This window comes from Bombus pyrosoma, linkage group LG13 (genome assembly GCF_014825855.1).
Source record: "Bombus pyrosoma isolate SC7728 linkage group LG13, ASM1482585v1, whole genome shotgun sequence".
NCBI classification, from domain to species: Eukaryota; Metazoa; Arthropoda; class Insecta; order Hymenoptera; family Apidae; genus Bombus; species Bombus pyrosoma.
Genome location: NC_057782.1, coordinates 5,412,827 through 5,429,727, shown reverse-complemented (window position 1 = coordinate 5,429,727; position 16,901 = coordinate 5,412,827). Strand labels below are relative to the sequence as shown.

The 16,901-nt window shown below is 44.5% G+C and overlaps 1 protein-coding gene across 26 annotated transcripts in view; it reads right to left on the bottom strand.

Moving 5' to 3' along the window:
* LOC122574326 (forkhead box protein P1-like) overlaps window positions 1–16,901 on the bottom strand; it is a 247,811-nt gene that overhangs the window by 83,630 nt on the left and 147,280 nt on the right. For 24 of the 26 annotated variants that reach the window (XR_006319002.1, XM_043741795.1, XM_043741801.1 and 21 more), the window contains one exon: window positions 11,642–11,776. Coding sequence is in view for 24 of the 26 variants with exons in the window: in XM_043741780.1 (XP_043597715.1) it covers window positions 11,642–11,776 (135 nt within the window). In the remaining 2 variants the exon portion in view is untranslated. Of the gene's footprint in view, window positions 1–11,641; window positions 11,777–12,304; window positions 13,000–16,901 lie in introns of those variants that run through there. The other 2 variants (XM_043741802.1, XM_043741808.1) reach the window with 2 other exon arrangements.

Below are 16,901 nucleotides of genomic sequence, written 5' to 3'. Positions count from 1 at the left end.
GGCGGCCTCTCAGAGCTTGGCATGGTACAGTGGCTACCCAGCCACCCCTTCTCTCTTCCTCGACCACCGCCACCCCCATGCGAAAGCCGTACCTCTCGCGAAACGTACATCTACTTCCTCCTGCCTCCGGCTCGCACAGCCGCCCCCTCCCTCTCTTTCTCCTATTTCAGCCGTAGTGCAGTAGTCGCTTACAGCGCTTCCAAATTCACGTAATAAAGCTAGCAAGAGAGAGAAAGAGAAAGAAAGGGAGAAAGAGAGAAAGAGAGAGAAATGGTGGCGGCAGGATGGAGGGTGGAAACCAGGCGCCCACGCTAAGTACATTTACACGGATAGATGAAAATATCAGGAACGAAGGAACGGCAAAGGTTGGTCGGAAGTTGCGAAGGCGGTAAGGGAAGGGGTAGCTACTTAACATTCTTTTCCCTGGGTCCGACCAGGCGGCAAGAGGGATCGTGTTACCCTGAAAACCGACTGCACAGGTACTGTTCGTTTGTTTATAGATATAGGGTACATTTTTGTCGACACAGAGAAGAAGGGATCCGTAGGCACCTTGGGGGAGGAGGGTTGGATAAAAAACCGAGGAAGAAAGGGCGAGACACTCGCTATAATTTCGAGCGTAACCCGTTTGCACGGGTCTATATTTGCACTCGGATAGACAAACCTACGAAGGGCCACTTGTCCTTTCTTTTTGCCCCCGCCCTGAACTCCGCTTCTTGCACCCCCTTTTTTTGTCCAACTTCAAGAGGGAATCGCTATTTTTGAGGAACATGCACGAATACGAGTCGCCAGGATTTATTTTGCATGTTCCGCGACTCGAAGTGTTCTCGAGGAACGAGAGTTCGTTAGATCCGCAGATAGAAGATCGTTTCGTTGTTCCGTTATATCCTGATTCGACGATCACCACGACATTGTCGATTTTCTTTTTCAAGCAGCTTTTCTATACCACTACACTCCCTATAAATAAATATATATATATATATTTGTACTCGTTTCTCTCGAGATTTACCCTTTCTTTCTCTGTGAAACAGACGAAGCTTTTAGAATACACGAGTATCTTTCCTACGAGTTTTTACATGTTCCTTTTGAAACCTCGTCTATTTATCGCGAAACAAACGATACGTCATCCAATTAAATAATCCTGGAGAAAGAGTCGGCCACTGCCAGCGGACCTGTTATTAGCGACGGCTGAAAGCCGTGCGATTAAAAAGCTCCGACCTTCCAGGGAGGCCATATATCCGTAAGAAAAATACCTGTTCACTTTTCACTGTCTCCTGTGCACCGATACACGCGCGCGCGCTTGGCTAACGCAAACTAAGTTATAATTTACAACAGCACCTACGCACTCTCACTGCTAGGCAGAAAGAGAGAAGTGTATCAAGGGCTACTTGTCGTTCTTTTTCGACTCTTCCCTCCCTTCTTCTATAGCAGAACCCGTCACAACCGTTCCATTCGAAACGTCCGACATGCATGTATATATGTATGTATCTCCCTTTTTCGGCTGCGCATCGTGGAACGAACCTGAACCATGTGAGGGGAGGGGGGTGTTCGCGAGTATATATATTTATTTATTCGTTTTTCGCGAAAGAACAAGGGGGTCTGTCGGCGCCACCACCCCCGAAACGTACACCACCCCTCGCCCTTCTGAAACCGGTGAAGTGTGTGTACCAGAGGCAAGCGTAGGAAACCGGTGCTTTCGTCGACGTGCAGAGCTTGATAGAAGAGCGTGCACACGTTCCTGTTCATCGGATACCGACTCCCGCTGCAGGCTACATTGGAGCAGATTAACCGGAAGGGATTATTACAAGGGAGGATGGAGGGATGTACGCATTTATTCCGGCCAAGGGATGAGAAGGACCTGCATGTTACTCTGCAACCCAGCATCGCAACCGGAGAGAGAAAGATTCTTTTTAATTCTACTTCCCTTTTTTCTCTCCTCGACTTGTTCAGTCCCACCCTCTCGCCGCGTCTCCGTTACTCTATCCGTTCCTTCCACCTGTCCTTCAAAACCGATCTTCCTTCGATTTCAAGCGTTTACACGACAGAAATCCCGTGGCGCGTAATACGATGCAGCCCTTCAACGAATCCCTATCCTGTTGATCGGCTGAAACCTCCATCCTGCTGGTGCCTCCGAATCGTTAATAACGAGATCGATCGAATTATCGGGGCTACCTTTCAAATTCACCGATCCTACAGCGTGTTCGCCAATAAAGGTTGTTTCGTGCAGGACACGATAGAAAGAGGTGAAATGAAGACAATGACGAATGAATGCGATTCGTACGAGTAGGTAAAAGTGCAAATAGCGAATTGGGTGTACACATGATGAAAATAGTGGCGCGGGACAGAACATGGGACATACACGGAGAATCGGGGCTCGTTCGACAAACAAACGATGGGGTTTCATTCCAACGATCGAATGCTTCTTTGGTCGGTACACAAGGGGGGGAAATGCGCCGGTATTTTAAAAAAGAACTCGCCATTTTAACGTCCAGTTCACGGTTAACGTTGCCAATCGTACATTCGCAACTGATCGTTGCGCGCTCCTCAACAGATACGCGTACACGTGAGAAATACATACGTACGTGTCGAATATATGAATAGGGAGTGCAGAGAGGACGTACCAAGGGTGGAGAAACTTGACGAAACATCCGCGCAGATTCCACGTGCACGCGCGAAAATACGCGATCGGTATTCTCCGACGAGAAGCTGGGATTACCGTGTGCACGTGCGAACTCCTCTCCGCGGTATTAAACGATTCGACGAGTTTTATTTATTCAGGAAATGAAAATCCTAATAGACTTTCGCTTCGTTGTTATATTTTCTTGCCCGGCTCAGAGCCCAGGCGTGCCCGGTATTTACGTACGTACCTTTTGCGCGTGCACGACCGCGTCCATCGCAGCCTCTCTTCCTATACACATCGAATACGTGATATCGCAACCCAGTCTTCTATAACGCGTTGTTAAATAACAGCATGAGCAGCCTTCTGGGAGTTTCGGAAGGAGCTTGTTTGAAGAGCGAGGGAACAGTTACCCACTGCGCTGTTGTTGGGATTATCGGACGAGCCACCTCTGAATGGAATCGGTCCACATATGTGTTTGGTAAATGATTGTTCTTGTTATCGAATGGGGAATTCTAATTGTTAAGAATGAATCGAAAAATTCCATCACTGTTTAAATATACGCTTAGATTTTAATAAATTAGGAGTCTGTCTCGTAATTCGTTGATCATGGTACAGGTAGTAGTTTTATTTCAGGAACACTACCGGACCTTTTCACAGAGAAAGAAGGTAGAAATTGCGAGATTTGGGTTACTTGAATTGTAAGCTAGAGACGTTCTGTAGAGGAGAGTGATGGATTTATCTTAAATTTAAGCCTTCAGTTTAAATATTAAATATCAAGAAGAATTTCTTTTTCGATGATAGTAACATCAAATAGAAATTTGTTTAAACTAAGTTGTAAATTGTAATTTGAAGATTTAAATTCAGACGAAACAACTCTACTGGTATTTAAGCTAGCACTATACCATTCCCTGTTAACCGTACGCGCCCGGTAATCCAAAGAATTTGGTCGATGTAAATGTAGGCAGAAAAAAAAAGAAAAAAGGGTGGCATGTAAATCGTTAAAGAGACTCGATTAATTAACACCCACTTTTCTTCACCGTCATTTGCAAGAAAAATAGCCTGCGTTCGCAGTGAAGCACACGCGTCGGTCCGATAGAAGCTTACTTAGGTATTAAACGGTGGCCGTGTATTGTTTAAAGGTTCGCGTGTGTGGGATCGGTCACCCTGTATAAGAGAACCGTGGTAAATATTAGGTACTATCCTGGCGGCGTTAAGTGTACAATGGTGAAAGGCAACCAGGGGGTGTAACGCAGTGGGGTGCGTGCAGCGTGTCCGCGCGAGAAAGACAGAGTGGATGAAAGAGGGGGGTGGAAGGATACCTTTCGTCCGTAGAACAGCCGAAGGTAGAGATGGAGGCGGCGACCAAATTGAATTTGGGTTCTGGCCTCTGTTTAGATTCCTCGTTGGTTGTTTAGTTTAGAGGAACAAAGAAAACATCTATGTGTTTATTCTAGCCAACGTTTCACCCCCGTCTCTACTACTCTTGCCGCGACGTGCCTCTCTATCTCTCTCTTTCTCTCTCTCTCTCTCTCCCTCTCGCTCTCTCTCTTTCCCCTCTCCTCTTTCACATTATTTCTGTCCCTCGCGCGAAACCACTCTTTCTTCTTCATCCCTCTTCCCTCATTTCCCTCCAACCGGATTCCTCGACAATCCACAAACTCTTTCCACCATATGCACATTTTTTTATGTGAGCTTCCAACCCCTGCAAAACGCTGTGTCCTCTAATTCGTTAAATACACCCCTTGCGTTGCATCCCCCTTATTTTGCCACGAATTTCTCTCGTTCAACATTTTCGATATACGCGTGTCTCCTTTGGCGTTATAGATATCGACGGACGATATTTTTGTTCGGGCAAAAGTGTTGCCTCTCTTAAACCTCCAGCCCACTCTCGCAAAGGATCCGAGAATTCGCGAGAAGACACCGTGGGAGACGCAATTTCCAAAATAAACGCCGTCTCCGCAAATAATCATCGCGCGTGCTTTTAATTAAATTTCACCGTCTGGCGCCAGAGTATCCGCGGTAGGATGCCGAGTTCGGAGCTATCTTCTTCCAATTCGCAAGTACTCGAGCCCAAAGTATCGATCCGAGATAGATGAAATATATTTCCCGACGTATGTATATAATACGTCGCGAAAAGAATTGACGCTGAGAAAGGCGTGACGAAATCCCTATTGCCACGCCACTGTTGTCGGTGATAAAAGCCGATAAGGAAAACGAGACTGGCGCGTGTGCTCGTCAAGATAAAACCAAACAGATGTGAAAATATTCAACCGTTTTATATACGACGCACGCTTTAGACTCGACTACGTTTCGAGAAAAGACCCGTTTAAATATACCGTCCTATTAAGAGCCTAGCCGTATCGGCGAACTTCTTTTAAATTCACCGTCGTCGATCCGTTGCAAATAATTACGAATATGAAAGACAAAGAGATTACTCGGCATAGACACGGGACCGATGTTTAAAGATCGCGCGACGTGGGAACACAGTTGTTTCAGGTGTACTACGCGTAGAATCCCCTCGGTGTTTGAGATTTCCGAGGCGAAAGAGACGCGGCAAAGATTTAGCGGTATCCAATGGTGTTTACACGAAGCGACACGAAATGTTTGGCCGCGATTCTCTTGCCAGTTATTTCAGGTGGCCAACCGAGCCTCGTAGTTTTGTCAACCGACGCGAAGCTGATCATAAAAACTCCGGGAATCGCATCGACGCCATTCTATCGACGTGACCACTCTGTTACCTAACCGTTTCTCGTGAACTGTTTCGTTGATTCATAAAAGAGCGCAAAGAAACATACAGCGATGAACAAATGTATTGATAAAGTAAAATTCTGCCTGCATTTAGAAAAAGTAGAATTCTCGTTTTACACAAGTTTGAGCTTAAAAATATTATGAACAAGTGTCGCGAGAATTTCTATTTCTATAATCCAACTGTAGAACTATTATTTTGTTGCCGTCGTATTGATCTCGCGACAACCGAATCCTTACGTTGATTGCATGAAATACGACAATCCATCATGTACTTTTATTCGATTATATATTTTACCAATTTTTTACTGTTTAATGGTGTAACAAATTACGGCTTATTTAAATTACTCATTGGATAGTGATATTTTACAAATAAAAATGAGATAAAGACTGTCGCGCTTTATAGGTTTGCACAGAACTCTACGAGAAATCCGCTGTCTAATAAATCTTTCGTCTGCCACGGTAAACTACGAAAAAAGGTACACGACAAACGAATGATCCTGGACGGTCAGTTTTTCGTTTTGCGCGTATACGTAATTTAAATTTCACACATCCTTTAACTACCTTATCCTATCAGTGTTCAACAACACTTCTACCGTTTCTACTGACAATTCCATGAAACTTAATTGCGCGCGTCAAGGATACAAGGAAAAGAAGTGTCCGAGGAAAAAGTCAAGAGAGAGGCATCGTCGTAAGATATCGTTGAAATTTGGGAGGATGTTCTACTAGATTTTCTCAGGTATCACTCAGCGGCAGGAATCGAGCGTGTGAATAATAGAGGGTAATCGCCCTTGCCAGTCTCTGTCGACCTTCGCCCCTCGGGGGTAGCAAGGTGGGAGAGTAGAAGGGTGGGATTTCTAGATTGGATTTAAGTACACAGCCGTGAGGTTTCAACCGGTTAATAATGTAGATAAAACCGAGACTTCCAGGACTACGCGAGACGTCGCGATGTTGTGGCGAACTTGAATTCTCTCAGCTTCTATCACGGCGATCTGTTCTTACCCGCCTGTTCCTTAGCTGATTGAATATTCCAGAAATTGACAGGCATCGCCGAAACACTTGGCACGAATCCAAAATAAATACCTCGGTCTTGTTTCTTCGCAATCGTCAGCAATTTACGACGCTAACGGATCGAATTAGTCTGCTTATCGAGTTTTCTCCGAGATTAATCATTAATAACAATTTGTTTACGGAAAGTGATTAGCAATCTAGTTAAAATAAACGACTTTCACTGTAATACATCATTTCTGAAACTGAAATGTGGACAAATGTTAGTTGTTGTTACGTGATTTATAGAAGAAACGGAAGAAAAGATTTATTCGTTTCAAACAAAGTGGAAGGCAAGCGAATCAATGGTGAGGCTCAGCGAAATAACGCGAGACGAGGTCAAGGATCGTTCATCTGTCGGAAAATTGCACGTTTCCCTAACTGAGAAACTAAGCGAGAAATGAAATAAGAGTATCTCATTCGCGTAACGAGCGGCTCGCGGAAGTTGAACCAGTCACCAGTCAGTGAACGGTTTCAGTAATTTATTAAAATCCTCGTCGCCGTCGTCATCTGACGTTGGTGCTCACGCGACCAGGAAAAAGCCTTTGCTTCCGACTTAAAAAAGAAAAAGAAAGAAGGAAAAAGTAAAAAACGGAAAGAAGAATGAAGAAGATCGCCGAGAGACACAGCGAGCGCGAAAACGAAGGAAACCTTTTATGCGCAGGCCAGCTGGCTCAGCACGACAAAAATTCTTTCAATTACAGAAAAGCGAGTTCTCCTTAATTCCCCGGGCATCGATATTCATAGCGAAGCGTGTTACGTAAAAGTTACGACGGGATTCGGCTCTCGAGCCGCAGAGAAAGAGAACGAGGAGAGCGTGGATGCGGATCAGGCTGCAGCCTGGTTATAGGCACTCGAATACCGGGGGTGATAGCGCAAAGAGGGTAGAAAAGTATAACGGAACCAAAGGATGGGGGAGAAGAATTGGGCAGCAAAAAGAGACGGGGGAGAAAACGGGTGTGGGATGCCGAGCAGAAGCTTGATTGGAAAGGACAGCCTATCCGCAATTTGCGAACCGAGAGAGGGGAGTCGAAGGTGAGAATTCCGCTTGTCTCTCATCGAGACTTTCTTTCTCCCCTTTCTTCGCCTCTTCTTTCGTCCACCAACGTCATCACAACCATCACCTCCTCTTCCTTCCCGAGCTTTTTCTATTTTTCAGCCAACGTTTCTTCCCGCTAAGCACCCCTTCGCCATTGCCTCTACGCAACCCCTTTTTGCATTTCAAGGAAGGAGCGAACGACCTCGTCAATACCCGTGGTGCGGCTCTTATCCGGCCAGATCCTCTGGATTCCTGTTCATCCTCGCGCGGACCCGTTTGGATATTAATCGCCGGGATAAACGACCCCCTTGATTCTAATGAAATATCGACACACCGGCGAAAGTTTGTTTAATCAGTGAATACCGACGTCGTGATCACGAATTCCGAGTTGATCGAGGGACCAAGAAGAGGGGTCTCGTCACGTTTGAATTCGATCTTTCGCTTTCGCTTTCCGTCTTTGAAACTGGTGCAGCTTGATGTACACGATATACGTTGTAATATATTAGGACGAAAAACTGGACGAAATATGAAGCGGAGGTTGCACGAAACGGTTTATCGAATTCTATTTTCTGTCCCCTCTCGTCTAACGATCGCAGAATGTTCGCGGTATCGACTATCGAGCTAATATTAACGCGCAATCGCCGTATTCGCCTGCACCGAGTTTAGCCACGGCGTTCCATCAAAACGGATACAGGTCGAGGTACTTTATTTTCCACGGGTCAGACGAAAACGCGCTGTCCCAACCACCAAATTCACGGCTGCATTATTCACGAATATCTTATTTTGTTAATCCGTTGATAGAGTCCGTACAGTTCGATACTACTCCGTCAGTACGAACGTTTGCGATTTCATAGGGACACGTCCATTACGATTTCGTTTAGAATAGTCGCGATTATCGATCTGTGTGTACACTTCTCTGCGTTCGTTTCGAGAAATGCCAATTTGGAGAAGAAACTTCCGTGTCTTCGAGGACCTACAGGTCTCCAGTGACGTGGTTCGAAGCCTTGCGAGCAACCCTCCACTCAGAGAACCTGTTAAATTATAAACAGCGTCAGCCAACACCGCGGGATTTCGATCGACTCTGAAACCACAGAAACTTAAGGTGACTGGTCTCGCGACAACCAACATCTCAGTTTCGGGGCTGAAACTCACGTGGCCAGCGTCTCTTGTAGCCAAGTTTCGCGTCAACCTTCGTGCGAACACTAGCTCATTAATTTCGAAGAAAGGATAATGGAGCACAGCGCGTCTTCCCCTGAGGTGATCTACAGTGATTATGGAAAATATTTTTATTCTCCTTATTCTCCGACGAAGCGTTTTATTTATCAGAATCCAGATTTCATTTTTATGATATCAATTATTGTAATCACACGAAAGTAGCACTAAATGACACGAAATTTGATGCAGTTGGACTTAATTAATTAGTAGATGCAAAATAATAAATACAATGGTGTGCAGATACTTTCTACAGCCACTGTATATCATGTACTCTACTTCGTAATAAATTTTCCTGTCTCACCCTTCTTTCGAAATATGACTGTGATTCGATATCGAGATAAAGCACGACAAAAAGGGTGCAAGAAATTGTAAAACGAAAGCGTAGTGCGACAACCATCCGATTCTACGTGTATTTCTTTTAATGATCTTTTTATTTTCTAGCGAAGATATCACAAAGCCACTCTGCATCCCCATTCTCTCATACGTCTACTTCGAAATACATGCAAAAATTTGAAAGACCAATGTTTCAATTGTATTTGCCTACTCGTTGGACAACTATGCTATTTCGGTTGTCCACATAAAAATGAAGATCAACGATAAACCAAGTTTCAAAGACGGAATGAATATAAACAGGCAATTTGATAATAATAATCTAATAAATCCAATGGCAGCTTATAATTGCAAATAATTGGCCGACGAAAACAATTGGAGGTATTTTAACAGAGCCGACAAGTTGGAACATCAGCACTGGCGCTAAAGTTACGGTGGCCGGCAAGACTGGGTCCCCGTCTATGGGACAATGGAGGAGGGCAGGAAGTCGCGGTCGAGCTGGCGAGTGGTCAGCAGAACTTGATAGTTTCTCAAAACTCGATCTTCGAATCGTCTCGAATCTCACGCCGTCGAAAAGACCTTTACGATCTATACAACACGAGTGTCGTGTCGAATCTAACATTTTCGTTTACCATCGAACACAACAATACGCTTGTTTGACATTTAAATATGTTGTAAGTAACCGAAAATTAATCGTTCGATTTATCGATTGACGTGTAAGTATTGACTAGATGATAGTTCTATTTATGCGGTTTTGGTGGCTCGTTTTAATCACAAATCAACGAATGCATTTAAACTAAAAACGCGTCGAGAAAGTAGACCAGTGTGTCGTTAAAATAATACCAAAAATATCTTTTTCTCTCTCTCCCTCTCTTCTCCACGGTATACTTATGTATACGTGTCAGACTGACGATAAGCGAATCTCTGTTTACACGTAACCAACAGGCGAGCAGATGTACGTGTCGCACGTGTAATTCATAGGCCCGTAGTGGTACACACGTATTTACCTGGTGCGTCACGTGAACTTGATATTCACCGTTACTATCTACGCATACGCGCGCGTAAACGCGGTGTACGAATGAAAATACCCTGGATAATGTTGCCTGTGCGATTATTAAAATAATTTATTTCCCGCCGGTGACCGTTATCGATGAAAGGAGACTTATCGACCGACCCAACGCACGAATGGGTTGAAGCGTAGTTAGGAATATTGACTCTTCGTGAAAAAATGAATGTGGAAAAATATGAAGCACAAAAAAAAAAAAAAGAAATGAATGGCGATCGACAAGGAGAAAAGAATTACTATTCCGTAGTTTTGATCAATTTTTCTAAAAACAAGTCGTCCCTTTGTTTCTCGCTATGTATCGTATTTTAACCACATGATGCATATGCTTGTGAGCGTAAATTGCTTCTAGCTTAATCGGTTTGGATTTTATCCAGTGATCTGTGTGAATTAAGAAGCTATGATACCTTATAAAAAAAATCTTGTATATACATTAACATTGTAGGTCGTATTGTGTTATAAAAAATGTAAGCACTTGTTGAAACATATTGCATAATATTATGGCATTATTAAACTGTTATTATATCTTCGTCGCGTTGTCGACGTTTTAATGCATTTTATATTATATGTTCTCGGTTGTCTAAAATAAGATATCGAAGACCAGAGGATAGCGGTAAAGCGTAACGAATAATTACCAAGTAAAGTGTTATTTATAAATGGAGACGTACAATATGTCTCGAAAGACATTCAGAAGCTGGGTGTCCCATATGTCACGCATATATGCATTCCAAAGGTGACTGTATACCTGCTGCTCTGGTGGTATCGTGCGACCATATTCGTGCCCCTTTCGAAAAGGAAACCGTCGAAAAGGCCGCTTTAAGGGCCATAAAACATTTGTTTCCCTCGACGGTGCTCGCGCTACTATCCGAAACGCTATATTGCGTACAGCCGCGAACGCGGGATTTCGAATTGAATTTGAAATCAGGGGGCTCGATTTTATGGTGGCTGGGTGTCAAACGCGTCGCAAGTATCGCATTCGAAGCGGTTATTCCACGTGAGAGAAGGGGAAACTTTCGCTTGAACCCGAAACCCTCCATAGGCATGGATCGTTATCGGTTTACTGGTTTCCTGGCAAGTGTATCGACGCGAGATGCGGCTGTTCAAACGGTTCAATTTCGTTTTCCATTCCCTACGAGACTCATAGGACAGAGATACGGCTGGGATAGATTGCAGTCGCGAGTCTCTTATCGCTTCAAGATTCCTCTATTCCGAGAAATCAATGAGTCTAGCCGGACGTCTTAGTAAGCGCTTTATCGTTAGTAAGCAGATGTTTGCCTCTAAAATTAGTGCTATTTATGGAGTGATGTCGTCGGTTATTAATAACACTATTCCCGCGTTACACATAAATTCCAGGAATGAAAGAAAAAAAAAATACGATCAAAGATAAATATCGTCCGACAACGAGATTCGAGTGTTTCATAATATCGTGCTGTATTCGGTGAGAATGAAATTTCTTGGAAGCATTGTATAAAAGTGAGCTTTCACAGAAGATAGTGAGAGGGGAAGAAGAGAAGAATCGTAGAAAAGAAAAGAAAACGTCGCGGTTATCTTATCGAAAGCAAATTTCCAGAGATTAATTCCTTACCTGGTCGTTGTCTTGTTGATCTTGCCCGTATGAGGGGGTGTCACCGTTAGGGGTGGTGGCGGCGGAGGGTCGCTGTGACGTTGACAAGTTGATCGCGCCGTCTCCGTCTGTGTCATGATCCATTATGCCATCGTCCTGAAATCACGATCATCGTTACGTCAATCGGACTGTTGGCTTCTTTGGTGCACTGAACTTCATCGTTGAACTCGCCGTTTTCGCGTCTATACTGGCATCTTATATTACGTCATACCGCGAAATTTCTCGATCGGTCAACAACGTTTCGCTGCTATCGTTCGAGAGATGTTTCTCACTCGCGAAGCACGAAAGTTTGGGTTTCCGGTAACCACGGACCACGGTAAAAGAAGAAAGAAAAGGATAGCCGGCTCTACGAAGGTTTTGAAATATGCTTTAGTTATACGATATTGCCCTCGACGTAGGAACAATTTTAGATCACGTCTGACGCATGTGATTCCATACACTCGAGGCAAAGGCAACAATGTTTAGCTCGCGGAACACACGTACACATATACAAACGAATCGCTAATAATATATTCTATCGTTTGCATTCTCACGCGAGGAATTAACCTATACGATAATGTAACACTCCTACTTTTTCCTGTACCTTGACAAACAATATTATTCGACTGGCAAAAGTTCGCTTACTTTAAGAAAAGTTCGTAGTTGCTAATTTCAGTCATCCAATAGCCAGTTTAGAATTCATGGAAGCGTAATACACTTGAAGCGTCTCACAGCGAGAGAAGGACGTGTTTCTTCGAATGGTTTCGCAACGAATAACACTTTCCGCGACACGAAGAAAAAAAAATAAAAACAACGGCGTAGAAAAGCGAACGTAAATACCGGATCACACAAAAACACCACTCGCGAGGAGAAATAAGTTACACAGCGTCTTCAACGGCGAAGAATCACCATACCGGAAGTACGCTGATCCTCCAGCTGGCGCACAACTATCACGCGAATCGTCGATCGCGTTCTTTCACCAAACGAATATACGCACCACTAATTTACGATCCGAGAATTCCTCGTTCGTTCGTTTAACCTAAAAACGAAACGACGGCATCGTCTACGAGGCTTGCGCACACATGGGGTGAAAACGCACTTGGAAAATGTCGTTGGCAACACGCACGTGGACACGAAGGAGCCGTCAAAACTCGTGTGCGCGGGCTATGGAAAAAAGAAAGAGAGGAGACGAATGGAACGAGGATGACGAAGAAGAAACGGTTGGGACGAGCGCGTGTAAAAGGAGACGAAAACTATATAGAGGAGGAATGGAGAGGAGAGAGGACAAAACGGGCGACGACGCCGTAAAGAAGACGAAAAGCAACGTTCACGCGGCGACCGAGTAGCGAGGACTAAACACTAAAAGCGGCACAGGCATACCAAGCAGCCCAACCAGCGAGGCTGTTGCTTATTGTGTAAATATAAACAAATATAGTTGAAACCAACCAACAGGCCTGCTTTCAGCTCTCCCTTCTCTCCCCGCCCTGCTTCGCCGTCTTCTACTCTTGTGTGCCCTACCTTCTCTGTCGGCATCTCCCCTTCCCCACTTATCGCGGCCTCTCTGTCCTCCTCCCCTACCCCAGAGTCGTGTCTGAAGACTTTGCCCCTCTCGCTCCACCGTAACACCCACCCTTCGTCACGTCCCTGACCCCACCGCCGCCAGGCAAACCAGTACATCATATACGAGGCACGTTGTATACCGTGGCTCTGTGTGGCTGACTGGCTGCCTCGGCTTAGCTTGGCCTGTGCCTCTGCCCTCTCACTCTCTCCTTCTCTCTCTTTGCCTTCTGTTCTTCTCGTCCCATATGCTCGTCTCTGCTCGAACATTACACATCGTCGCACGGTTGTTTGGCAAGCGGCTGTTCGCGACGCCTAACTTCGTGACAACCCGGGGACTAGCCGACTCTTCGCTCCGACAAACGGACAACTATAGCCTCCTGGATTTTTCTACTGGAGGGTGTTTTGAAGATTCACGGGGTTTTCTTGTACGTATGATCGAATAATTGTACTGTACCAATGAAAATCGGAAATATACTACTCTTCGAAGCTAATCTTGTAAGCTGATTTTTAGGATTGCAGTTGATGTAAAAATATCGAGGAATTAATAACTGAAATCGATGAATAACGAAATTTGGAGCAAAAACCGATGTTCTTGGATTTGCAAGGTATCGAAGATATCCAACTTCCTGTATATATAGAGAATTATGTAAGAGGAAGTTAAATACACGTTAGAAAATGAATCGTTAGCACCCTGGATCTAACGAGTTGGTATTTCTCGAGATAAGCGGAGATAAGTCGGCTGCGACTGTCAGGCACACTCAAACGGTTCGATACACCGACTTACTAATAAATTATGAATATTCCGTTCTTTAGTTGACTGGCCGTGGATATACATGGAGACGAGGAGGTGGTTGCACACACTGTTGCTTCGTAAATATGTGTGTACACGTGTTGTCTGACGCAACCTGAACCACCGGCTCAAGTTTGTATAGGCGAACCGGAAATGGGGGACGAAATATTCCTCGAAACGGCATGTCCTTAAATATTCCTTTCACTCGTATTTCCAGTACTACAATTGGTACCGTGTACAGCAATGCTTTCAAAATTTTCTGCTGATACGCGGAGAATTATTCCGTTTTTGTCACACCTTTTTGTCCTTACAACGTAACGAAGAAAAATAAAGAAAAGATAAATGACCAAAGTATTTTAAATTTGTACGACTACCCTTTCCAAACGTTCTTTACTCGTTCTACTCGTTCCTTGTATCATACACGGGGCAAAAAGAAGTGACGAAGAGAAATTGCTCCAGCGGATTTATATTATTCAATGTACGATATTGTAGTCCTATCGAAGTTATACGAGGCAAATCCTTGGGTTTAGCCGTTCCCATTGTCGAACAGCTAGGTGTATTCCGTAACCCAATGATGGTTCGGCGAGGGGTACAGCGACCCATCGCCTGGTCCTATGATAACAAAACTTAGGGCAAAAATAGGCGCAGCCGGCCTTGCGAGGCTTGTGTACGTGGCATATACTAAATATGTATTTATTAAGTAAACAACCGTTGCGTTGGGGTTCTAAGGTACATACGTCTCGTTTCCTATTTCATTGTGAGTAATGCGTTCTCGTGGATCCGATGGTTTTTAGTTACGTCACGTTGCACCAGCATCGCTATGATGATATTATATGCGACGTGAAATGATTCTATAATTTTCAAACTCTCGTTTATCTTTTATCATTCTGCGTAGAAAGATCAAAAAGTCACACGTCGAGGGTATATAATTCGTCAACGATAAGGGAGACGAACCTTTGAACAATTAACCAGACAAGGGGTGTATAATCTAACCCAAACGACGAAGGGGTTACAAATCGAAGGAAATGTCCCAGACGGTAACGCGGGTTTAAGAATGGATCCCGACACACCGTTCACGAGAACGCGTACGAGTATCCAAAAGAGGGGTGCACGAGGGTGCACGATCCAGCAAACCGACCGTAAAGAAGGATAATCGTCGAGAGTCGAAGTAAGAAGAGATAACGAGATCGTATATCCCCATCAAAAAGTAGAGGAGGACAAGGTAAACGCCTTCGTCTGTGTGCGCACAGGTCCTGACCACCCTTCCTACACGTATATATACACCGTTGAGTGTTCATACTACCCTTCTAAATAATAAACGAGAGGATTTACCCCCGTCAGGTTCGCACGACGGTACATAAAAATACTCGAATCTGAGAAATTAGCGGCAGAGGACTAACGGGACATCGTTCGTCGCAGGAGTTCGAGGTGCAAGAAGGAGGTGGAGCGAGGACAGGATGTGGAAAAAGAGAGGAGCTTGATAGGAGGGAACGTAAGGGGTAGGGGGTTGGTCGGAGACGAGGCGGAGGCGGTTCGGTCTCGGGTGCGGAGTGGCCGCCAGGAAAAAAGGGTACCTAAAAGGGTTGAATTAATGTCGCGATAAATATATGATTTAAGGTGGAAACGTTTGCAACTCCGGCTAATTTTTTATCTGAGACCGCGGCGCGCTCCTCGTCGAGAGGGTTTTTACCCTAGGAAAGAGAGACCGACGATCTCTCGAGCGAGCCACACTTGGACCCGCCAAAAGGGGGGATTTGGGAACTCCGCGAGGGGAGAAGGAAACGAGGCCTTTAGAAAAGGAGGAGGAGCTGACTGGGAGGGGGTTAAAAACCGAGCGGCATGGTGACAGAGGCGGAGAGTGGTCGAATTCAACGGTTATTTCTTTTTTCGGGTAATTTACTACCGGCGAGAATTTGAGCGGACGCGCGCTTTTTAATAGTTCGCGCCACTCCAAGGACTCTTTCGTCCTTTTTCTCATCCCTCAACCTCTCCGACCCCCCCGGGATTGCGCCTGGCCATCCTGGCAGGCATCTCTTTCTCCGTCTGTCGTCCAGAAGGATCGGCCAGAGGGACAACGCGGCGGCATCGTTCCGCCGCGGTTACGATGAGAATTACGAGACTATAAAGCGGCCATCTACGACGCAGTTTATGTCACTCGAGTCCGTGGACTGATTTTACTACAGATTACTCATCGCTTTTTTTCTAATGTCGAAACCATCGCGGTGATTCGCGAAACCTTCCGCCATGCAGGACTAAATCCTTGTCTCATAACGTTGTGTCACATAATTCTAACTTTAACTTCAATACTTTATATCGGTAATCTCTAAATGTTTCAATATTTAACACGTTCGCTACATACGTGTAATTCTTTCAGATTAATTCGGATTTTATTTTAAAGCAGAATTCGATAATTTAAATTGATCAAAGAAATTACGAAAGAAACGATGCCGCTTATTGATAAACGAATATATAATTGACATTAATAACAATGTACAATTAATATACTTGGCTAAGAAGGAAAAACGTGATCGATATTTCATTCTAATCTACTATAGTATCAAACGCAAGTATCAAGTAGACGAAATGTAAAGCGAAAGATTAAAGAGGAAGAATATATTTATAAGAGGCATTTCTTAATAATTAATTAATCCTTTATAAGCAAATAATTCACTATCATCCTACCAGCACCCGCAGATCAGAGCAATGGATCGAAATACTCTTTATACAGCCAACCAGCAGCAAACAACCCCTAAAATATAGAATTTCCTCCTCTGGCCGATCTCTTTATGTTTCGTCGCGCAATTTCGCGACGACTTCCCGAAATCCTTCGCAGATACTACGTCATTGGGTAATCGGGGGTGAGAGCATCCCCGCGAGACCGCAAACAGCCGC